This window comes from Mixophyes fleayi, chromosome 1 (assembly GCF_038048845.1).
Source record: "Mixophyes fleayi isolate aMixFle1 chromosome 1, aMixFle1.hap1, whole genome shotgun sequence".
Taxonomy (NCBI): domain Eukaryota; kingdom Metazoa; phylum Chordata; class Amphibia; order Anura; family Limnodynastidae; genus Mixophyes; species Mixophyes fleayi.
The window spans coordinates 81,048,361-81,074,508 of NC_134402.1; the positions used below are offsets into that span (position 1 = coordinate 81,048,361).

Below are 26,148 nucleotides of genomic sequence, written 5' to 3' on the forward strand. Positions count from 1 at the left end.
CACAGTAACGTGGACATTTCCATATCCGGCAGTGTGGAGAGATGGAGGGCGGCGGCGGCTCCCCGGTGCTGTACGTGCTGGCGGCTCAGCTGTGTGCGGTGTACTCACAGCCCTCACTGCCTCTGGTCATCAACACGTGGCCATTCCGGAGTGCGACACAAACAGGTGAAGAGAGCGCGGGCCCGCGATAGTCTACTACCCTGTGCCCGGCTCTGGGAAGGCGGGGGCGCGCTTATCACCTCTGTGATCATCACAGTAACTAGTAACAGCCCATAGTGACTGGCTGGCTTTAATCCAGGACAAGAATGAACTAATAATATTAAATTGGTATATACGCTACTTAGTGATAAAGTAGACGAAAATGTGCTGGCTAACCATAGATGTAACTTATTGCATTATTTTATAGTGGTTCTCCACTGGCATTTAACATGAGGTGTCAAGGTAACGCATGCAACAGTGCCCCTAGTGTTCAGTAAATAGATCAGGCATTGTACAACAACAGATAACTAATTACTTCTATACTTATTTACACAAATTTTCTATCTTTACTATGGCTTTTTTTTATAATAAAAAAAAAATGAAACTCCAGTGGGTAACTAACTAGTGTATAATTTTAGTTTTACACCATATAAGGCATGACAAACTCAAAACCCGAATTGGGCCATATAATCAAAGTCTGTTCCAACATGGGCTGCGCAGTATTACCGTTACTATGGTAATTTCATTGCGGATAATTAATGTGCAGCTATTACCCTAGTAACAGTAATAGTGTGTGGCCCATGCTGTTCTAAAGAATGCAGGGAATTTAATCTACCCCCCCCCCCCCCAAGATTATGTGGGCCAACAGAAAAAGTCTCATGCAATTTTGTCACCCCCCCCTTTCATCACACTGTGCCCTCCATGCTGCTTTTGCTCCCGTTTCGCACTGTGCCCTCCATGCTGCTTTTGCTCCCATTCATGTCTCCCGTTTCGCACTGTGCCCTCCATGCTGCTTTTTCTCCTGTTTCACACTGTGCCCACCATGCTGCTTTTGCTCCCCTTCGCCTGTCTCCCGTTTCATACTGTGCCCTCCATTATGCTGCGTTTGCTCCCCATCACTTACCTTTCTATTACCTTCTTTCTTCTGATTTCTTCTCTTCTGTCTTGTCTGTCGTAGTTTCTCTCTGTGTACTCCTCACTGAAAATGTTGGGTGTGATATATCATGCCCGACATTCAGTGTGAGGGGAGGAGGGTGCCAAGTTTTGAAAAAATAAATATTATTTTGTTTAAAAAAAAAATTCTGGGGGGTTGCAAAAAAATAGGGGTTTGGGCCACGAGTTTGACATCCCTGTTCTATATACACTATTGTCTTCATGCATTAACATGTACTGGAAACACTGCAAACTTTCCTGAACTCTTTCATCTGTTTGGGACATTGATATGGGTTTAGTAGACAATTGAGGACATTTAGTAATACTTGTGCTTTTGAAAAAAGGTGATGTAACTAATAGCAACCAGACATTTTACTTTAATCTTATAAAATGTGGTTTTGCACCAAAATGTAGTGTTTATAGATGCTCTGTAGTGTCCATCTCTCACTGGTTACAATGTATCAGTGGATATTATTATAAAATTTATGAAGACAAATATGTTCTAACCAAATCACTTCTGTGCCACTTTTCTAGTATGGTTTAGAAAATGAAAGTAAATGTTTGGTTCCAGGAGATTACAGCACTTTTACCATCATCATCACCATTTATTTATATAGCGCCACTGATTCCGCAGCGCTGTACAGAGAACTCATTCACATCAGTCCTTTTTCAGAAATCTTTGTTATACTCTTCAGATCATAATCCTCAATTATTTGATTTTGTAAACGTTTTAGGATGGAAGAGTTATCACTATAATTCACATAATGTCAAGGGGTGATGTGTCTATTGTCACCATTATAGAATAACACTTTACAAAAATAAAGGCAAGGCAACTATTTTAAGGAGAATAACAGTTGCCTCTGTTAGGATTACTCTTTTAATAATGTTAAACCCTATGTAGTGCACTGTTGTCCCATTTGCTGTCTCTTAAATGCAGAATTTGAAAGAGAACAGTACGAGTAGTTACACATTTTGCACTGAGATCCAGAAAGATCTAGTTATATTATTCTTGCAATACAGGCCTTTCAATCAGTTTTCCCCCTAATATAAACATGATTTTATGTTTAGCTTGGCAACGTTTGGCAGCGGGTGGATCTGCTTTGGATGCAGTTGAGAAAGGCTGTGCACAGTGTGAAATTGATCAGTGTGATGGCACTGTGGGGTATGGAGGAAGCCCTGATGAAAGTGGAGAAACAACATTGGATGCTATGATTATGGATGGGTAAGTTATTTTTCTATTTATGCACATTTTAGGAATTATGTTTTTTAGTTTACCTGTCACTTTATAAACATAAAGAAATTACAAAAATTGGCAAACGGATTTATTATGCTCTAGGTATACCATGTTTGTTCTTCCTGTTTTACTCAGACAATAAGCAGCAAGGAACATGTTCCTTCAAATAAAACCAGCTGACCATTGTTGTAAGTAACGCATAATTTATTGTGAGAGTGTCTGGATTCCTGTTCTCCTTGGAATTCAAAGGCACTGGCTCCTAATGTGCTGTTTAAAACTTTGCCATGGCACTGATATACGGTCTGCTCGGAAGTTGTTGCTAATTGTTCAATATTGCAATCAATGGGAGCAGACCAAAAGCTGCTTATTTACTTTATAAGATGACTTCATTGTAGGTAATGCTGATCTTATCTTTATACTACAGCCTTAAGCTGGGTACACATCACAGGTTTTTCACCCGATTATCATGCCAATCACACAATAAACGGCCATCAGGTCCGATATTGCATTAGTGTGTACAGTCCCATGATCATGTTTTCTCGTACCAAAGCAAATCATGTCCCTTGATTTTGTAACTGGGCTAAAAATCACTATAAATGATGAAACAATGTCTGGCAAATTCTGAAGTGTGTATGCACTCATGGCCAGCAATGTTGGCAGATTTGGATAGAGTTGAGTCATGATCGGTGTTCTCCCCAAAAAAGTTTGCCAGCCGGGTGGTATTAAGAAGTAGCCCAGTCGGGGCAGCGTTATTCTTTGCAATAATATTGAAAAATGCTGGAGGTTATTTCCCACACCTGCCAGGACTGGTCAGACTGGTGGTCAGTGGTCTAACACACACTGCTGGCTGTAGTGCTCACATAGTGCCTGTTCTAATAGGAGGAACAATAGTTTATTCAATTATAATAGGACTCTGCTGGGCTTCAAGTGCTGGGTGGAAATAGGTGCTGGGGAGAACACTGATTATCTTTTCAGCCAATGGTTGTGACAGATGAAGACCACAGAGCTGAAGGTAAATCGTGTAAAAAAAAAAAAAAAAAAAAAAATGTATAATGTGTACACATGAATGGGCATGCTGATTGGGACTTTCAGTCATTGGTAAAATCGCTAATGATGTCGCATCAGGAGAAAATTCCTGTAGTATGTGCCCAGCCTTAGGCTATGTACACATTGGTATAAAATTCTACGTTAAAGATGCATTTGTAATGCACATTGAGCACATGTGAACAGATGAGAAATTAAAAATCTTCATACCAAATGAGATGAAACATATTTTGTTGCATTGTGCTGTGCTTTTTTATTACTATTTTAACAATTCTTATTCCATTTCAGTGTTCCAATGCAGTTGAAAACATTGGAATGGGAGCGTATTGTCAACACTATGGGGGAGATTCCATTGCTGACGATGTGGCACAGAGAATTTCCGCTCATTTTTCCTCGTGAAAAATTAGCGAAGATTCCATCCATAACATCGGCGCGAGGTGTCTCCACAGACACCTCCTCGCGCCAAGTTGAATCTGTTTGAGGTCCTGTTTAGAATAGTTTATACATGCATTTCCACTTGTGTTTGGCTTGAAAGATGATTCTTTATGTTGTCAAATGCTATTTTGTGGGAAAATCCCTTTGTAGTGTAGGGTATATCTCTTAGAATAAAGTGGCACGCCTGTACCAAGCCTCAATGAATACTCAAAATATGAAAGTCTTTATTGATATGTTCCTTAATATTCCTACTTCCTTAAGTTTTTGGAAGATCATAATGTTGAAGGAATGACATGTTTCAGATAAGCCATTAAACTATATCAAAATAATACAATTGTAATGAAATTAGTTATTACACTTATTCTTTAATATGTATATTTCAGCAATTCAATGGAAGCTGGTGCTGTTGCTAATCTTAAAAGGATAAAAAATGCCATTGGTGTGGCCCGAGCTGTTATGGAGCACACGAAGCACACATTTTTAGTTGGAGAATCGGGTACGTTGGTCTTGATAACTTTCATTAATTTATCTTGCTTTGTTTTATTCAATCTTCCTTCCTGTAGCCAAATTGGGGATGTTATCTTATTTAAGTGTTGTGTAGTGATTTGAAAAGGTGTTTGGGTGGTTTTTTTTTTTTCTACCTTCAGTATCAATAGACTTTATTTTATTGACATGAACATGCACTCCTACAGCTTTTACTAAGTACACTGTTGTATTGTTTTCAGTCATGTATTATCATCGTGTAAACCGGCTTGGTATTTTTGTGAGAATACTCTGCATTGGAAACAGTTGTATCCAGTGGCAACAAAAACACTTAATCTGTCCAGTGATCTATATATATATCTCTATCTACAAAGCACAGAAGTAAACAAAACAGCTAAATATTTGTATAAAATATATATGTATATGCCTACCTTCAACTAATAAACCTATACGTTGAAGGTAGGCATATACATACCAATACATATAAAGTCATAGGAAGGTGGAAATACCATTTTACTATTGTGTGCCCAGCTTGGTGGTGGGACGTAAGAGAACAAGGGCAGTTAAAGCTGTTAGGATTATTGCTATCCTTGTAACTACAGACTTAAACAACATGAAACAAAGTATAACTCCCCGTTTAATGCTTAAATCATTGTTCAACCATATTGCAAATATTTTTTGTAAATGTTCACAGTATCTTAAAAACAATCTGATACTACATAATAAATTCGAAGACTAAATCCACTTAGCAGTCCTGGTAGTGCTGTTTCTGTGTCTTGATGATACAGGATTTAATGTAGAGTCTCTTCTCTTCAAAAGTCATCGTATGGGATATCCGTGTTAAAATTTTATATTTAACATACAATAATGAGGGCATAAAGATTACATTATTTGATTTTCTCAACATGGTAAACATTTTGAGTGGTTATACCCTTGAAAGCAGAATGAAAGGGGGAAAAAAAGTATATTAAAATGACATGCAAGAAACATTTACTTGGGTCATAAATTGGCAACACTCACTGACTTAATGTCAGTTGTGCAATATTTGCAGAATAGGAGCTGCCCTATTGATCTCTGTGAAAGTGGGTGGTAGTGTGTGTATAAAATTATATATATATATATATATATATATATATATATATATATATATATATATATTTACACACACACAATCAACCAACCAAGTCATTCCATGGTAATGAAAATTCTATAGTCTCCCTTCTGCTTGCTACTTCTCTTAAATGTAAATAGATATAAAAAATAAGTCTGCTAGAACAATTTGATGCTCTCAGGACATTGTTCCTTATTGACTGTAATGGACCACAGTGAACAACATGTGAGAGACATCACGTGTATATGTGTCAGATTCAGCTCCGCATGAGGTGCTGCTGATCATCGCCTTGATATTAACAATAACAATGTGCATCCATTACCATACTAAAGAACAATGCAGAGAATTGACACTTCCCCTAAAAGCGTTATTTTGGGGCAGATTTCACTAAGGTCAGATAAATTACAAAGTTCTATTTGCCTTCGTTTTGGTGTTACCCTGACTGGTGGGTTCTCACAAAGGCTCCAACAGTCTAACCCTTACGATCTTCTCTCCTACTTAGACAGGCCTTTTTCAAACTAGGGGGGGGAATCCGTTACCCGCAAAGTGTCTCGACCATTGCTGAGACAGTTTTTGGAGATGTTCGCCAGAATCCCTGCTCATTTTTCTTCACGTCCCATAGAGGTGTAAAAAAATAAAAAATAAAAATGAGCTGAGATTTGTAACATAGTATATGAAGAACATCGCAGCTAATTGAATTTCCCCTAAGAGTTGTGTTATTGATGCAGCGCTTATGTGTACTTCCCATTCACATTAATGAGAAGATCACGGCAGAGGGACATCAACAACATCACAGCCCTGTTTTAACTGGACAATGAGGTGGCAGTAGAAAGATCACCACACTGGACCATTTCATCATATTTTGTTTAAAATTGTTCATCCGAACTGCTGTGAAAAGCTGACAATGGTTTGTTTTTCGTTTTTTCCCCTTTTAACCACATGACTGGAAAATGAATTACAATTCTTTGAAAGCCATCTTACAATTAGTAATAGAGATATACATTTATAAAAATATGAGGGTGGAAAATATCATTTAAATGTATTGCTATGAACCTGAAAGTAGACTCAAGAAAACTAAACACAAAGACAATTTGGGGCGCTTCAATTAGCTGTGAGGTTCAGCAGTAGCTTTGCACAACTTGTTTATGTGCACAAAAATGGCAATTATGGTAATGAAAAAAATTGCTAATTTTTTGCTTGCACCTATAAAATTTTAGGGCAAATTTCCTAAACATTATGCGGAAACACAACGCATTATGCTACTACAGAACCTCTCCGCTAATTGGATCGACCGGTTTGTAAACCTTGCTCTTGAAAGAAGGGCCTTTGTGTTCCTATGACTTAGTCATTCATTGCTTGGTATCGGCTTTAATAAAAAAAAAAAAAAAAAGCTTTTGATCCTGTACCAAACACTGATTATATTTTCTATTTTTTTTTTTTTACTGACTTATCAGTTCTATAAATTCTGGTTTTATGAAATGGTCCTAGATCATTGCATCTTGAAAGCAAAGAAAATGGTAATCAAATACTTTTACTCTCCTTGTCAATTTGTTATATCTAATCTGGTAAAGGAGATAAAGGTTGTTTGTTGTCAGGAGCCGCGGTGGCCGACTCACTGCCCCTGGTCTCTGGCGTCCCGGCCATAGCTATGACGACCGGGACGTCACTTCCAGTATCCAACACCCGGTTGCCTAGGCAACAACCAGGACGCCTGTATCTCCCTGCCGCCGTGTGCAGGACTAATTAGGTTTAGTTTAGCAGCTGGGCACTCTGCTTTCTCATTTGACAATGTGTCAGTAATCTATTAGGCAAAACCTGGAATCGCTTGTGCCTTGCTCTGATTGGCCCTTGGCAGTATTTAAGGCAGCGATGACTGAGTGTCCCTGCCGGTTATAGCATTCTTTCTCAGTACTGCTGCCTGCTCCTGTGCTATTTTGGTGTTGAACCTTGGACTGATTTCTCTGTGTATGACTTCTGCCTGTTCCTGGACTCTGAACCATTGCCTGTGACCCAGACCCTGCTTGTGCCTGACGTCTGCACCAGTGCTCTGTCCAGTCCGCAGATCTCTGGCCTGTCCCTATTCTGTGTAGACCTCTTCTACTATTGTTCTACAAGTTTATGCCGCACTAGTTGCCATAACATTTGTAACATAGTTTGCCTACTAGGCAGTTTATTAATTTAAGTCTTGGGTTTAGGATTTGGGATGTCTTTTCATAATAATGAGGCCATCTCACAATAAGCAACTTCTGAATTAATTTCTGGGTAAAGAAGCTGATATTGAAGGCAAGTAGAATATTATTTCCTAGTGCATAACCCATCACTTTTTTTTTTCCAGGTTTAGTACCACTTTAATGTTTCCTAGGACATGTGCAAATGTATTCCGGAAATAATACAAGGAAGGCCGCTTCAATTATATAAGAGCTGATTCTGACTGTTCTTGTAAATTCTCTGGTATTTGCAATAATACTAGGAATAGTAGAGTAGGATCCACTCCACAGAATGGAGTTTGCCCAATAGATATGAAATTGAAAAATGTTGAATTGTGTTTGTAAGACCAGTTTTTATAGCTCAATTAAGTTCTGTCTTGTGTTTTTAAATGTTTCAATTTAACTTTACTAATTGTAATCTGTAAAGGATCAGTTTGAGGCAACACGATAAGAATTAAAATCAGACTAACTTATAAAATATATCAATTTTAGCATCCTTGTTTGCTGAGAGTATGGGCTTTGTATGTGAAGACTTAACCACCAACAGATCATTATCCATCTATACAAAATGGCTGGATCAGCACTGTCAACCAAACTTTCGTAAAGTAAGTAACATTACTGATGTAATAGATTATATTTGCTGACAAAATAAATGTATTATACATTTTATAAGTAATCTATTATGCCTATTAGTGTCATAAGAAAGGAAACATATTTTGCCTCATTTACTCACATGATTTTAACATCTTTTTATAACATCGCATGTAATTCTTTGGGTCTTCATAATAGCAGTTTATTTTAGATTTTGTTACATTATGTCAAGTTCTTTGGTAAATTGGTTTCTGTATCTGAATAAATTGCCATTAAAAGTTCTGAAATCGGTAGAAGAGCTACATGGGCAAGAAAACCAGATGGTAACTCAGATTATATAAATCTCAAACATTATTTTATAGTACAGAGCAATATTTGAGTTTGCAGGAGAGTGAAATGTTAAGCTCACTACTAAGAAGTATACTACTTTTAATTGACACTGTATTGAGTCATTTGTTGCCCCAAATGGAGTATGATGCCCGATAATGATCGGATAGCTATTCTGATGTCATTTTGTTTATGCAGGTATCTTACGACTGGTAGGTCTAAGTGCGACTAGACTCGTGCTTGGCAAAACTGAACAGTGATCTTTGTATTGGGCCAAAAGGCAGTTTCAGCCAATGTGTGTTTGACACCATAACCTTCTCACATCAGTTTCACAGGGGCCTTACATGACTACAGTGATAGTGGAAGGAATAGTGTCTTCCAACAACACAAATTCTTAGTTTGTGGATTCCTGCTTGATTCCAATCCCATATTTACATTGACAATGTTTTCTACATGTCCTCACTGAAATAAACAGGTGGCTGCCTCACATAGGATTGACACACTCATCTCCTGAAATAATAAAGGCTCCACTGGGAAGACTGTAGATTTGATAGACTACATTTTGTTCTGTTTCTCCCACGTCAAAACTAGGGACACGTGAACAAATGAGCAGAAAACAAAGTGTTGTGACCCTTGTCAAAGTGGTTGCTCTTTGTGTTTGATAAACTGTGTTTTGATATATTTGTTTATATTTGTACTGACACAAGGTATTTTCCATATTAAAAGGTTTGGTTGAGTATTGTTTTGTTAAACATTAGCAAGAGAAATTTTGGCCCATGGTACAGCAACTTCTTGGGGCCCTGTCCATAGGTGGGTGGGTGGGTGGCTCCTACTACACAGGCAGGCCTGGCAAAAATAAATAAAAATATAAAGAGAAGGGGTTATACTTGTGTTTAACACACAACCACTGTTACATGTGGTTTACAGAATGTGATTCCAGATCCTGCAAAGTCATGTGGCCCTTATAAGCCTCTTGGAGGACTACAAAATGGAAAAACAGCCTCTCCACAGGAAAAAGTAGATTTGCACAGCCATGATACCATTGGTAAGCATGTCTCCTATTCCTGTTGGCTTTAACTGTGGCATAAATGTTGACTAACGTTATATCTATATATACATATTTTCTATGTCTTCTTTTTTTTTTTCTATTAGGCATGATTGCAATTGATAAAAAGGGAAATGTAGCTACAGGGACCTCCACAAATGGAGCATCCCACAAAATCCCAGGGTGAGTGAGTACACTCTGTAATAACATGGCACTCTCTTCATGATCTATCTTTTTCCTTAAATTTATCTCCACTAGAACAAGGTTTCCATTACTATGAAAGGTATTGTCCAAAATATATGATATACTTTATATGTTCATTCATGGTGTAACACTGTAAAACCTAAAGTTGTCAATTGATATTACTGTCTTAAAGCTTTAATCTGCAATTAAACTGACTATAAGAGAATGGGGAATGCCCTGTAATTAAATTTTGAAGATATTGTTAATATAACAGGGAGTTAAATGTCATGAGGTAGCAGATAACTTCTTTTTTTCTTTTTAATTCCAGTAAGAGGTACATTAATATATACATATGCATTAAGGAGGTTTCCACTTATGTACATGTACTGCCCTGTGCTTAGTATGATAGTATGGGTCTCTGTGGGGATTCAGGCATCACCTGTTTTCAAGCAGCCAGAACTACCTCTTTATGCAAGTCTTCAGGTGCTGCTGTCACAATGTGAAGTGCATATTGCTGTACAAACAGGAATGATTAGATAAGTGCACAATACTAGGCTGATGTGTCTGTAGACATGCAAAAAGTGGTTTGGATATAGGTAATGAACCATAAAACATAATACTAAGCAGAAGAGGTGACACAGTATTAGGGGAAACACTTCTTTAATGCAAGTGTTAATCTCTGTAGTACTCATTGTGTTAAGTGGGTGCACAATTTAATAATATATAATCTAAATTTAATTCTAGACGTGTGGGAGACTCGCCAGTAATTGGTTCTGGATCCTATGCAGACAGCTCGGTGGGAGGAGCAGCAGCCACAGGTGATGGTGATACCATGATGCGATTCTTGCCGAGGTAACTTAGAATTAATTGTTAGGATTCCAGTAGATTGCTATTAAAGTTGTTGAGATTACAATTCTTTCAAAGAGAACACAAAGTGGGCCAAACAGACTGCATCTATCAAATGATCAATATGGTGAACTTGCACATTAACTCCGCCATAAAATAAATTATTAATTATTGCCGAACAGTGAGCAGTTGGTTAGTGGCACAATACATGCAACATTAAAGGATAGGCACAGTTTTGAAAAATAATGGCTGTGCCTTATTTTGGGGTGAATTTTTGGATATGAATACATGGATATCAATTGAAAAGCTGTGTATGTACTGCACAGCAAAATCAATCATTTTATAACTTGCTGTTGCAAGCATGTTGTTGACAGCCAAGGATCCCCTCTGTCACCTGTATTCAGAACACTGATGTAAGCAACTTGCAACAGAATTGAGGCTTGCAGCAAAAGGATGGAAAGACCTCAATAAATGAAATGGCCTCAGAAACCATGAAAACTGTGCCAATTTTCCTCGAACACATTAATGGCTGCTCTGCAAGTTCTGCAGGTGGTGCTGGTCGTGGACGCTTCAACGCTGGTCTCAGAAGGTCTAACAGAAAGTAAAGTCCATAGTAATACTTGGCAAGATGTGGAACAGAAATAGGGCCAAATGTAATTTACCTTTCAGCAAAATACATTAAATATAGAAGTCAATTTCATTGTGTTTGTAAATTATTTCAATTGTATGTACATACTAATGCGATGTATAGATGTAGACTGGGCTCATGGAAGCCCCCTCTACGACCAGAACTAGAACGTGTTACCAACAGTTTAATGATGGGAAGAGTACATTTCCAATCTTCTACATATTCTAATATTGTATGGGATAAGCTATGAGAAGTAATAACTCTACTGTCTTGTGTACATTAGATTTGTTTTTCTCTGCTTAAGGCCAGTTACAGAAATGTTAACAACATGTTGCTTGTTACACCACACTGGATATATTGCAAAATGCTTATTGTACAGAATGTCTGCAATGGGAATGAAATCAATAATTGTGCTGTTTCAGTTATCAAGCTGTGGAGAACATGAGGATGGGAGCAGACCCTAGTGCCGCATGTCAGAAAGCCATTGCTAGGATCCAGAAACATGTTCCAGTCTTTTTTGGGGCTATCATCTGTGCCAACAAGACAGGAAGCTATGGTAATTTTATTTACACATGTAATATTGAAATCCTATATTCTCAGGACAATATACTCTGTATGACTTTTTTTTTTAGATTGAATAAGTATTCAGTAAAACATGAATGTGTGTAAGCAATACTGTACAGCCAAGTTTTTTTTGTTTTTTTTGCATGCTGTATCTTTATATCATAGTGCGTTAAGAAATACTGTATCTTCTGTAGACTCAATTTGAAGATTTCCTGCATTAGCCAAACTATTACGGAAAATTACATACTTGGTTAACATTCCCAAGCAGTATATGTTTTTACTATTCGCAGTGTAAGAAGCAGCTTTTAGCTACACTCTAAGGGGCATATTCAATTGTCGGTGGAAACGGCGAAAATCTTGCGCTCCGCGCACTATTAGTTATTACGGTAATAGTGAGCTGAAAAAACGTTATTACTTTATTTTTCTCGCTGGATTGCAGCTCGCAGCTCCCTGAGACGCAAGCTGAAATCCAGCTAACTATTACCGTAATAACAGTAGTAGTTTTTACGCGGTGAGGAATCCGGACAATTGACTATGCCCCTAATGCTGTATATTAGTTAGTAACATCACTGAGGCATGAGAAACTTTATTTCTAGTGAATTAATAGGCTGTATATTCAGCCAGCAAAATGACTAAACTGTGCTAATAAATGATTCATTATTTGAAAGCATTCTTTATACAGCTTGCGCAGTTCAACAAAACTTTTGCTTTTAAACGAAGTGCTGTTTCAATATATCATCAATTTAACAAAAGATTGTTGATTTAATTGTACAAGAGTTAAAAATTTTTTTTTTTTTTATGGCTGTACACATGATGAGTTTAGCATGATGTTACAGGTGTTTATTCTATAATTAAGTTCACCTTAGCATCCACCACACAAATCTGTGGGAACTGTCACGTTGACACTCTAACATGCATGTGTATCTTACAATGCGAAGTAAAAACAAAACATTGTAAGCAGTATTAGAGCCACGTAACTGGATGTTATAGTGTTAGTGTGCAGGAAAGATTTATTACAGCTGTAAAAAATTAGGTAAAGGGAAAAATAATTGCAAATTGCATTCACACAAACACTTTTATCGTTTATATATCCTGGGTCTCAGATCCGTGCGACTCGGCATAAATGTGTGTGTGCGTAAAGAATGATAATGCAATAGTAAGTGAATCATCATGCTGGTGAGAAGGCATATATATGTGTGTTTATATGGTGTTTATATGGTGTAATAAACTTGATCATTAGTTTTTTACTGGTGCACGACTGGTCCCAGAAACCCCCAGCATGCTTAAACTGTTTGGGTATCCTGCTGCTTGTACAATAAGTGCCTGCATACCCATGGTAGCCAGAGCATGCAGGCACTAGAAGCGCCTGCATACCCTGGCATGCAGTGACCTATAGTGCACTTGTGTGTAAAATAAGTATATAAAAAAAATAAACACACACTATGAAGAAAAAAGAGAAACTATATTAAAATTACCCTCGCCCCCATACCTGTGTGTGTGTGTGTGTGTGTGTGTGTGTGTGTGTGTGTGTAAAAGGTAGGGAGGGGTGTGAGGCTTGTTAAATTTTGATCAATACAGTGGGCATACTCGTTACATGTTTAATGTGCAGTTGTTTTTTAAACATTTCCCTAACCTATGACCACCATTATTTTCTCTTTCGCAGGGTTCTCCTACTTCTAGAAATAATTATAATGACCTTTGCCATATGTAAAAAACTATAACTTACATGTTTTATTTACATGACCAGAACATGAACGCCACAAGATAGAGATGTTTAAGTTGGTTTCAAGTCCCAGGCAAAGAGTTATGTATGACACATTCCTTTTGCAAATCTTTAGAAATCCCTATTACAAATTGCTCACTACAATGATGGCGCATGGCGTTTAAATCTAGCTTTGTTTTGCATAACTATATAGAAAGGCCTCAGACTTCAAAGAAATCAGAGATCATTCATTGTGCAGGATGTCTCATTAGTATGGTTTAGTTTAGCAGTGAGTACAATTTACCGATCAATACGACTTATTATCTTAGACTGCTTATTTCATACTTTGATCTTTTACTTCCCACAGATTTGTGTATGTGAGATTAGACTTGGAGAAGGTTGTTACTCTTTAATCATTAAGATGCTGCAGGGTTTTTTTTGTTTTTTTTAAGTTACATGACTAGTTTTAAGTTGCATTTTAATGTTATTAAATGTGCTACATGCTGTAAGGTCATTGCATAAATCAAAAGGGCATTCAATTTACAATTGAAAACATACTTTGGTAAATACATTTTTCCACAAGCATAAAATGTTTTGGAGATGTAGTTTTGTCAGTATTTTTAAAAGGGTTTATAATTGAAACCAAGTATATTAACACATTGTTTTCTATGTCTTGTAGGTGCTGCCTGCAGTAAGGCTCCAGGATTCTCTCAATTTCACTACACTGTTTTCAAGCCTGGACTTTCACAGCCACAAGATGAGATTGTAGATTGCCTATAGTTTAAAATATTGAAGTGTTTAAAACAGGGTAAAAGGTACCTAATATTGTTAAACTCATTAGGTCACAATTTTTATTTTCAGGAACTCTTAAACAAAGCAATTGAGAATTAGCTCTTTAAATCTAAAATGCTAACTTTTTTTTTTTTTTTATGCTAAATAACCTACACAAAATATATGCAAGTTTCTGAAACATGTTGGGTGTTTGAAATAGACATATCAACTCCATGAAATATATTCCTACCAGTCTGTAAACCTATTGTAGAACACTGAAGAAATCCTTAAATGAAAAAAATAGGTACTTGTTTATTATATGGGTGCACCTTAATGTCTGTACTTTGTGCTAGCTGGGGAGGTGGTGCTGGGAGTCATGAATCTCTGTAGTGTCACAGCCATTGCTGGTTATGGTGTGCACCAGGATTTTGTATCTCTGCTGCACAATGTCTCCATGTATTTTTATAATAAATTAAATAGGGGACTTCCTTTTAGGGAAAGGGAATGGTAGCTATAGTATTAAGCATATGGCTTAAACCTTTCTTCAAATGATGGGTGAATAGCATTGCTCTTCAGCAGTCCTTTACAATTGGCGCCTATGGTTAACAAGTATCAGACCATACTTGAAACAATATTGTGTTGTCTAACTAACACTATTACACATATGGTGTGTGTGTGTGTGTGTGTGTGTGTGTATACATACAGAGTATCTCATTGTATAAATTTAGACCAACATTAATGCTTGAAATCTCATTATTAACGTATTGTATTATGTGGCTTGATTTCAAACATAATCATACTTGAATTGCAAAAGATAGCTTGACTTTTTTTTTTTTTTTAATGAATGTCTGCTAATCTGTAAACACAACCAGTAGATAGCTACAGATGCTATTTTCTACTTCCTTTAGATTTAGTAAGCTAGATTGCACAGAGCAGTATGTTAATTCCTATTTTTAGGTATACTCGCTTGTGGAATACAGGTATTTTTCACAGGTATACTACCAATTTATCAAAATGTTTTATCATACAAGAACTGTCATTGATTAACAATTGGTTTATGGAAAAATGTGTGATTTGAGACTTTAGAAAGATATAAAAAGGTCCATATTTATTCCCTTTACTTCTGATCTATTTGTATGTATTTGAAATATTAGTTAATTAATGAAAGGAAAACAGAGGGCATGTCAGGCAATGGTGTTTTGTAATACATAGATGTGCACACTGCGCTCACCTTCTCTAAAGGGTAGTGTGTGTATATAGAGAAGTGAGAGCTGCTAAAGCAGAAAGGTGTCCTGTACCTTGAAATTGTTCAAAATTGGGAACTAATGCAGGAATATGAAGGCATATCTTTTATATCTGTATAATGTAATTGGGTCAGTTCAGATTTGTGTTTTGTAAGAAGAATGAATAACAAGTCAACAGCATTGATTTGGCCACTCTTTAGCTTAATGTTTCAGTGTGTAACCACCATTTCTTCAAGAATGTAATGTACATGTTTCAATCAGCAAACTTTACCTTACTGCAATGTTTTTGGGGGTTTTTTTTGGGTAGAAAAGGGGCTTGCTCCAGGCTACCATTCCATGAAAGCTGTAAAACCCTTAATGTAGCTTTGTGTTTTCTTGGAGCATTCTGATAGTTGGGGGGATTTGGTGGGAAGACCACTTATAGGACGATTGGCAACTGTAGTATAGACGGCAGGAGTCTGATAAACAAAACCTGAATGTTCATTCTGGTCACAAGAAATCTTTTTAACCTTCAACTTAAAAAAAAAAAAATACCTCTCCCAAATGCTAGCAGTTAATTTCCCTTTTTAAGTTCCTGTACTGTCCTTACTATAGCTTGATCAGCCATTGTATTCTGGTTATAGCTGTACTTCAGCTGACTGCTTCAGGTGCCTACCATAACAATAAGAGTGCACTGCCATTTTAATTCAGACTTGTTAGTGCATCTTCACTTTAAAATACTTGATGAAACTCTTCATGAAATCTATCTTCTCTTCTGTATGATTGTTAGCACGCTGGAGCTGGTACCTCATCTCCTATTTGTCAATTCTGCCTTGCACTTAATGTACTATACTATATCTCCCCATATTGTCTGACTTAAAGAAACGTGTAATCAGTGGCACTATAGAAATAAGTGTCTTCTATGTTATCTGTTTCACACTGTAAAATGATAGGCTTCAAATTGTCTGACAACAGTGGTATAACTCAACACAGCTGCAATAATGGCTTCTTTGCAATGTAGTTTTATTATCTAAATTGGCATGATGCCAACACAAAGCTGAGTGCCCCAACAACAAACTGCCAAATATTCTGCCTTTGAAGATGGTACCCCTTCCTGACAATCAAATAATGTTATGCAGTTGGTTAATAGTATTGGCTGAAGTTACCTTCTTTATTGATGTGTAAGCAGTAAGAGTGTACTTACTTTTTCATATATTTGCTTATTTTTTTGCTGAATGCCAATATAACACATTATCTTGATTAGATTTACCTGATTGTACATGTATATCCACAAAATAGATTTTAAAGAGGGCTTATGTTCAAAACTAGATATGTAGCATTACATAACTCATCTGCAAAACAATACTTTATTGACCACAATCTAACTGAAGAATTCTGTATGTTGCTACATGAGCTTCTGAACACTGCAGTCATGAAATCAACCTCAATACTTGAATCTCTCTGACATCAATCTGCCATCGGTCTCTAGGCACAATAGCCACTTGAAACATTCATATAGTCTTGCTATAGACCGGTCCTATGTGATCATTAGCAGTTTGTAAAAGAAACCACTTGAAGGCTGTGAGTAATACAACTTGTATATCCTGCAGAAAGAAACTAATATTTAGTTTGTAAATGTCAGAAGCGTGAAGCCAGCTCACTCATAGCCCAACAATAGGCAAGTATTTCTATACTTGCTAGAGTACAATAGAATGTGCTCTTGTACAGGAGTGGATGGTGTCATGTTGTAAACTGCACTGATTGCCTGCATATAAGCACCATGGGCCAGCTCCAGGTAACAGTGGCTACAATTAATTGCAGGATTTGTACAAAAGTGGATGATAAAGTAAATCCTCACAATCATAGAGGGCAGTATTTACATTAATTTTGCAGTTTCTACTAACATTACTACATTTCCACCTTTAAAATCAGAAATAGAATGTTCGTTTATAAAATCGAAAACTTGCATATGGCCCTGGTATTGCTGAGAGTTCACATCAATGAGGCAGTCATGTTTCCTGTATACATTACACAACCCTGCAATTTTACACTTTCTATCAAATGAAAGAAACACTGCATACAAAGTTTTCCATTTTAAAATGTAATTTTATCAGGTTAAAAAAAAAGCTTTTTGAATTTTTTTTATTTTAGGATCAATTTTAAAATCACTCACATGAGAAAATGAGATTAAGACAGCGGTAGTACATGAATTGTATATCTATGTACACAAAGCAGCAGCAATGACTGGCATATAAACACATACGAGTGTTAAGCTGATGGTTTAGCCCACTCAAAGAAGCCACATTGTTTACCTTTGCCGAATGGGCAGACATAAAAGTTTTTACCATTATTTGGACCGATCTTCAAAACTGTTCTCATAATGCACCGCTTTCCATGATTACATAGTGGAAAATGTAGATCTGCCCACTGTGAAGAGATGATTGTAAATGATGTCCTTTCTGATACACACAACTATGTATGTAATTAAATGTGACAATATTGACTGCAGTTGCTACTTAACCTAGTAATCAAATAAAACAATGGATCTTTGAGTGTGCTGTTTATATGTTTAAGTAAATAACCAAATCTAAATAAGTTACCTTCTATGAAAGAGCTACTAGCAACATTCAAACATATATTATAATGTTGCTAGAAGTTCTTCTATAAAAGTGACTATCAACATAAATAATGCTTGAAATGTTAGCTGTACATAAAATCTCCAGGTTATTACCTAAATCAAGATATTTTACATAGCTATATGTGTGAACATACAACCATTCAGAGCCTGTATGGCTAATTACAGGAAACATATTGCTGTTTGCTAGAAATCTGGTATATAATATTACAAACCATACTGAAGTTTAAAATTGTCTTGTGTATATACTATGGAAGATTTAAATATTTGTGAACACAGCCTTTCAATTACTAGCCACCAGTAACATTACACCACATTATTGGTTCAGCTTAAAAATAGATATATATTTGATAATGTTACAGGATACATACATATATATATATATATATATATATATATATATATATATATATATATATATATATATATATATATATATATATATATTGAATCTCCTTATCTTTTTATCTAATGGAATCTGCAGAGTAACCTATCTATAAATATTTGCAGTTGGTTTTTGCCAATTTGTGTAAGCATTTTGCAATTGTCCTGCTTCCGACATGCTCAAATAGTAACACAGCATTGCTGGACAAGGTACATATTGTAAATGGCACTACCTAGATATCTATCCTGTTTGAAGTGACTGACTTGCATGATATGTGTAGTTTTGTATATCTCTCTAAGTAAGCTGATTGTTTTAATGAGGCTACATGTATCACTGAATGTTGTCTTTTATATATAGAAACAACTTGAGTTGAGTGAGGAAACAGAAAAGTTTACTTACTTCAAAAAATTCACAATGCGTTTCCCTGGGCAGAGAACAGCTATAAAATATTCTCCCTTTGTTCTCTCCATCCTTCTTCACAACGTGAAGAACACAGGGGCGATTATGCTTACTGCAGAGGGGGCTGCTTGGAGTCAGTGCAGAACTGGGCCCGGTCGTGTTAACCTGAGGTGAACTGTAAAAGCAAGTCATATAATTACGCATACTACTTCTGAATCATATGTTCAGACACCTTTATTTGTAGTTAAATGTAGAACTATTTTTGCTTTAATTTATTTTAGGGTGATACTGCCAAAGGCTACTGAAAAGGAAACATTGTGCATAGTTTGTTTTGGGGAAGGGAGTTAATTATCGGGAAGTACAATTTGTAGCTATTCCTGGCTTGGGCATTTTTAATTTTTCAATGCACAGACATAGCTGACAATTAGAGCATGTTAAGTACTAGTCCAAATGAGTGGCTGGATTTTGCGATGGTGTACTCTTTACAAATTATCATGATTGTTATGAATGCTAGCCGGAAGAGCTAGGTGGCATACATTTTAGTAAAGTACCATTTTAAAATTAGATTTTCAAGTCCAGCAAGTAAACAATCTCGTCACATTGAAACTCAATTAAACTACCATGGTAATCAAAAGGATTGTACACTACATATTCAATAAATGCATAAACATACATCCAAGTCATGTACTGCTTTTAAACAGAGGTTAGTAGAAGAGAAGAGCAACATTTTCATAAATGTTCTGTGAAATATTCAAATAATTACACATTTGACAGTGAAACTTTACACATTTCACTGCCAGAATTTGCCTTTCATGTTCCTGGTCCTACCTTCCTATAGCAGAATGAATTGTCAATTGTAATTCCAGCTGTATTCATAGACTAAACTTAATGAAATGCCATTCCACAGAATGGTGCTGCAGAACTGGAATGCTGCAATCCTGCTTTGTGTGTCAACTAACGAGAAATAAAATCTCAGTGAAATTTAAGTTCAGCTTTGGAATTTATATTTTTTTAAATGTTAAATACGTGAACAGTTATGGGGTTTGATTATCAACATTGCTGTAAGGTCTATCCAGTCTGTAATGTGCAAGTATAATTCATTTATTTTTCTCACACACTGTTTAAATATGTAGTTGAGGTTCATAGCAATGGCATGAATAAATAATACCTGTATGAGAAGTTATTTGCACTGAAGGAATAATCCGAAAGTCATTTTCTGTGATTGTCACAGGAAAAACAAAGTGGTATTTTGCAAGGCAATTATACAGTCAGTGTCCTAATGCCACCGAGTGAGATGTGGTGCAGAGAATACAAGGATCAGAGTGGGGAGGAACAGACAGATGACAATATTTTAATCAACTGAATGAAAATCTTTAGCTTAAAAGTTGTCCCCTTCTCTACAGTAACACATCCAAACGCAAGACCCCCTTCATCTCAGTGATAAAGTACATTTGGGTGCTAAGACAATTGGAATGTAATTGTTGGAAAAGTGAGATTATTAGCTCGAGCTTTAAGTATATTTAGTGTTAGAATTGTAGTTACCTGGATGTTTTCAAACCTCTTAAAACAAAAAGGTGTTCATTGCAATGGAAAACTACAGCTTGTGTGCAATATGAAAAATACTACACTTGCTAGCAAATGACGGGTTTAAGTTTCCTTTTTGCTTTAATTATGGGACTTAAGGTTTAACTTTGCATTAGGCTCAAAAAATGCAGCTACCAGATATTTCTACAGATCACCCAAGATGAAACTTGTGTGCGTCTACAAATGTTGTAAATGTGTTCTCACATGCATAAAGGGTGACACACAGTTAGTGGTTAGTGCAAAAGCTACCCATAGGCAAGTTACCCCTAGAGTAACCTTTGAGATAATGCACCAATATTTCATACAACCTTACTCATATATTGAAGATGTTTAAAGGACATTATTGCTATAATGTATTATCTAGTTCTTATTTAATAAGGAACAGCTGAGTTTTGTCATACACAATGTTTCAACATGAAATATTTAAAGTGGAGTTTTTTTAAAAATTTTTAGTATTTTTTTTTTTTTTTTATAAATACCCCAGTTGACTATATACAACAGATCCATTTACAATCTATTATGGCACTAAGGACTAATGGTCAGGTTATAGGATTCATTCTTATCGATATTGGTTCAGAACACAAAATATCTGCCTCCATTGTGTATTGGAGACAGGTGCACTTTAAAATGTATTATATACAGTAGAGGAATTAATTACCTTATGGGGAAGCTAACACCACTTCTATTTGGTGTTGTATGTTCAGTCTTCTGTTTCTTCTGCTGATGAATAAATGAACAAGTGCTGTTCACAGCATTTAAAGTATCTGTCCAGTGTTCATTTTCACTGCTCCTCCGTTTATTGGATACACTGTGCATGTTGCTGTAATTGTTACCGATGGGGATCGCTGCAGTTGAGACACACTTATTTTGTTGCTCTTTATTTGTATCACTTGTTGTACTGAAATCACTCAGTACCAAAGTTGTGTGTCCGAAAGCCGTTTTCCTATTTATCTTGACTTCAGACAGTGGTTTTCCAAAATTATTACATGGATATTTAACCAGGTCAGTGGCATAGTTTTCATTAGCTGACTTTGTTAAAGCTTGGATGAGAAAGGAGGGGGGGGAGAATATATCATAAGACGACTGTATATTATATATTTGCATATATTAAACTTGTCCCTTATCACCTGTATCCCTCACATTCTCCAATACAAGTTTTCTGTATCTCTCATCCTTTGGCAATCCCATAAATCACCACTGATTTATCAAAACTCCTCTTTAATTGGCCTCTTATAGTGGGTTATTATTGATTATATAATCCACACTCTAAAAACTTGTTTCCTAACACCAGTCCTCAAACAATATCCCCTAAACAGTTTAGGTTTTAAGGATAGCGGTGCTTCAGTACAGGCAACTTTTTATTAGTGCCATTTTTATTGAACTACCTGTGCTCAAGTATGGATGTCAGGAAAAGCTGGGCTGTTAGGGGGCTTGAGCACTGCTCTAGACTTTTTTTCCCCCCTTATAAAAGACTTTGAAGTCTATCAGTTTACAAAATGTACCCTGCCACTCTTTGGCCCAAACCTAATCCAAATATGCTCCTGTTCATATCCTGGTAGAAAGGCTGGTCCTGCTAAACTATGCTGCCCTCGTCCCATCCATCCTCAACCATGACACAGCCAACACACAAGATTTCAACAAAAATTTACTGATCCTTATGAAAGTAAATGTAGAAAATATGGCTTAAACTCTGATTTCCTCAGCTACAAACCTAAAAGTCATTAAAATCCTGACAAGTACATTTATATTATATCTCTAAAAGACATAATGAAATTACATTTATATCAAATGTCCAATACAACTGCAAATGTGATGGCACTATATACATTGAGATTTCAGAAAGGAATAACTAAGTTATTGGAAAATGTCAGAGCTGGAAACTTTTATCCACTGATGAGAATGTAGTAGGAACCAAAAGAATCATTGTAAATACAGAGAGTAGTAGTTCAGCAATAAGTGGAGTGTGTAAAGTTGCCTACCCCTGCAATAACTTGAAGAGCCAGAAAGTAGGGAAACTGATACACATAATACTAATGTTGTATCATACCTTCTGGTCGAGGGGTGAAACATGCATCACACTTCTTGTCTGAAGGTTTATTAATGAGAGTGCAGACATCACATGCCCAGTGTTCTTCATCACTCTTGCTCACATGGTCTTGAGCCTCTTGTCTACATGCCCATCCAATAATACTATTTCTTTTTTGGAGTTCACTTAATAAAAAAGGACAAATGCAAACAAAATGGTGTATGAGTTGATCATGTTTATATGTGTATAAAGCAATTTTATGTAGCCACAAAAATATTTCTTTTTTTTATCAGATAAAGCTTTAAAATATTTTTTGTTCAGTTGATTAATACAAATATATTTTCATATCTATACATCCAATTACTACCAAGGTTTTAGCATTTGATCTTTAATCACAAGTGCATTTTGGGATACTTACACTAAACAATAAGTAAAGCTATTTTTGGACACACACAAGCCATCTATAAGACACTGTAACATGGAGCTAAATAATGTACCCGAAATTCAGTAAATCTGTCCTGTATGAGAATTACTCTAACCTTCATCGAAAGCAAATAGAACAACCTAATTTGGCAAGTGAAGCAAGCCAGAAATTGAGTGTGGCTGGCTTTGAATGGGGGAGGGGGGTGGGGAGTTCCTTACTTGTTCCAGACTGGTGGATTCATACATATGGACAAAGCCGAGGTCATCACAAGCATACAGTACTGTGCCGTAGAATCTTTTTGTCCTATATCAGATCTGATTCAGACAGTGGCCTACAGATGTGTAATGTGGCTTAAGTTTTAGGTTTATTGACTCTTTGAAGACTAAACTTACTTACAAGTTTCATCATTCATTTACAAAAATGCAGTGAGAACGGTAGAAAGTAAGTAGCATCAAGGTCTAGACTTTTGTTGCATAGGATCTACTTAAGGTAGTCATCTATGTATGGTAGTTAAACTACCTATTTATTATTGGAACTAAAGCATCAAATCAAGAAAAGTACTGGTGTAATCAGGAATAAAGATCATGAGGCCCTTGCACACCATAAATCAAAAACCTCCTGCCATTCTGTTATGCAGAAAATAGAATAATGCAGAGAAATAACTCCAATTGCAAACCATATACTGCAGAGAATTCTGCAAGCCATATATACCCAATAACAAACCATCATTTGCACAAATTACTCAACAAAACAACATATAAAACTGCCCGCCATCTATGTAGAGACACTTCAAAATTACCAGCACCTGTTTGGGCAGAGTCCCCACATGCCAACTGCAGCCTGTTGCAGAGACCCCACCTGTTCAACATCCCATTCAATCTCACAGTGCTTCCACATGCTCTTTCAACTGTATGGGCTCATTCAGGACTGAGTAAGTGATCACTAGTCCCGATTGACGAAATATCGATGAGAAGGCGTCAGGATGAAGTGCCAGTCTGGGTCATTCCGTCCTATGAGTACTTTTAGCTCAGGCATGCAGTGGTGAAAGCAAGTGCATTTATTTGAGTGTAATCTCTCCATGACAGGTTAACTCATTTCCTTTTGTCTCTGCTGCAAAAATTATTTTACATTCTCACTTGTCTACGCTCAGTGTTTTTCAATTATGTACAGCAATGTGTATCTTCATGGTGCTGAAAAAATTACTCATGCATACCTTCAACTAGATTGGGGGAAGCTATGTAGAAAGCCAAATATCTAAAATATCCTTAATGATGACTTCTAACTAACGGGGTAGTGGATAAATGTTCTGAATGAGCAAATAAAACTAAAAAAGGTCATTTAAAATTGGAATTGTTATTCAAAAATACCACATTATGGGAAAGAAATATTTTCTTTCCATATCATAGGTGCAAATATTCCAATTATTATACATTTTCACAAAATGCATTTAAAAAAAGGTGTCTGGTTACTTTAAAGTGAAAAATTGGATTTAAACAGAATGTATACGCAGTGAGTTTAACATTTAATTGCAACTTTCAGCAAGTATAAGCCTTAGCCAAATGGCTCTCAAAATCTTTTTTATACCTTGCGTCAACCTGCTGAGGTTTATCCTTTTGGCACTTTGAGCAAAAGTAGGTCATTCTATTGTGTTCTCCCAGCCGACATACTGTGATCTTTGTACCACACTGTCCACAGTTCGGTTTTTTGTACACTTTGTAGTGTTTGTAGAGGCCCGAGCCAGTCTTTCGACACTGTAAGACAAAGATATTTTTGTATCCAGATTTTGTTTTAAAATAAATTATTTTGGTTAAGTATGTTTTCAGCAACTTACACTTTAGGTTGTTTACCTTATAAAAGAGAAGAGTGAAGTCACGGGTCATTTTTACAAGATGGCTCACATTTCTGTCTGTTAGAAGACCAGCCTGTAAAGCAACAGTATAGTTTAAAAAGAAAACCTTGATCTTTGTATCATTATTGAATGGATTAAAAAATAACTGCAATATAATGAATCACAACTAAAAAAGTTAACATTCATTGAATGAAGTGCAGGGGGCATATTTTCTAAACTGCGGGTTTGAAAAAGTGTAGATGTTGCCTATATCAGATTCTAGTTAATTTATTTAGGACATACTGCAAAATGACACCTAGGGCTAGATTTACTAAGCTGCAGGTTTGAAAAAGTGGGGATGTTGCCTATAGCAACCAATCAGATTCTAGCTTTCATTTATTTAGTACCTTCTACAAAATGACAGCTAAAATCTGATTGGTTGCTATAGGCAACATCCCCACTTTTTCAAACTCGCAGCTTAGTATATCTAGCCCCTAGGGGTAAATGTATTAATGTCCGGATTCTTCAACTTAAGCGTGTTCAGCGTCTTCGGCGTTTAAATTTAAAGCGGCGCTGCATTGTAAAGGGAAGTTTCCCTTTACAATGCAGCGTTGCTTTAAATTTAATCGCCGAAGACGCCGGAGTTGAAGAATACGGACATTAATACATTTACCCCCTAGAATCTGGTTGCTATAGGCAACATCTCCATTTTTTTTTTCAAGCCTGCAGTTTAGTGAATATATTCCCAGGTATGTTTAATTTACAAGGGAATCCAGATGTTAACAAGGTCAATGGTAAATAGTTAAACTTCTGAATTTATCTCTATGTTGACTGAATGAACATATAAAATTAGCATAGTGTACCTGAACTGCAGGATGCAGGCCACTGTCAAAAAGTGCTTCATTTTTAATAATATTGCCAACGCCAGGTAGTACTGCTTGATCTAGGAGCACGTCACAAAGCATACGACATCCCTGCTTCTTGACCTCCGACTCTGCTCTAGAAAAACTGAATTTCGAGGAGCAGACATCCAAATCCTGAAATAATCTGACTTTTTCCTGACACTCTGATGAATTCCTTGGGATAGTGAAAATACATTTACAAACAAACCAGATCAAATCAGTCACTTCCTACTGTGGCCCCACTGTAGTTTCAAATACAATAGGTGCCAAAATTAAATACATTTAGTTCAACCATAAGAAATATGATAATGCAATTAGCTGTTACTGAATTTGTATATATTTTCACTCAAATTTATTTCCGAATTGATAGAAAATTATAGGTAGTTTTACTAAATTGAGGCTCATTAAATGTATTCAAGCTTTGTACCATACATTGAGAG

At 36.3% G+C, this 26,148-nt stretch overlaps 2 protein-coding genes across 3 annotated transcripts in view; one reads left to right on the forward strand and one right to left on the reverse strand.

Annotated features, from left to right (window-relative positions):
- On the forward strand, positions 1 to 18,073 carry AGA (aspartylglucosaminidase). Its single transcript, XM_075197446.1, has 9 exons — positions 1 to 165; positions 2,200 to 2,353; positions 4,228 to 4,340; positions 8,138 to 8,250; positions 9,491 to 9,608; positions 9,716 to 9,791; positions 10,536 to 10,643; positions 11,688 to 11,821; positions 14,211 to 18,073. The coding sequence occupies exons 1-9, from the start codon at positions 42 to 44 to the stop codon at positions 14,309 to 14,311; spliced, it is 1,041 nt and encodes a 346-aa protein (XP_075053547.1). The 5' UTR covers positions 1 to 41; the 3' UTR covers positions 14,312 to 18,073.
- The window catches only part of NEIL3 (nei like DNA glycosylase 3), a 19,922-nt gene continuing 11,408 nt past the window's right edge, over positions 17,635 to 26,148 (reverse strand). For both annotated transcript variants that reach the window (XM_075197424.1, XM_075197434.1), the window contains exons 4-10: positions 25,670 to 25,883; positions 24,826 to 24,900; positions 24,563 to 24,729; positions 22,576 to 22,739; positions 21,187 to 21,568; positions 18,945 to 19,119; positions 17,635 to 17,952 (exon numbers count right to left, since the gene is read on the reverse strand). In XM_075197424.1, coding sequence (XP_075053525.1) covers positions 17,794 to 17,952; positions 18,945 to 19,119; positions 21,187 to 21,568; positions 22,576 to 22,739; positions 24,563 to 24,729; positions 24,826 to 24,900; positions 25,670 to 25,883 — 1,336 coding nt within the window. In that variant the 3' untranslated portion in view covers positions 17,635 to 17,793. The remainder of the gene's footprint in view (positions 17,953 to 18,944; positions 19,120 to 21,186; positions 21,569 to 22,575; positions 22,740 to 24,562; positions 24,730 to 24,825; positions 24,901 to 25,669; positions 25,884 to 26,148) is intronic.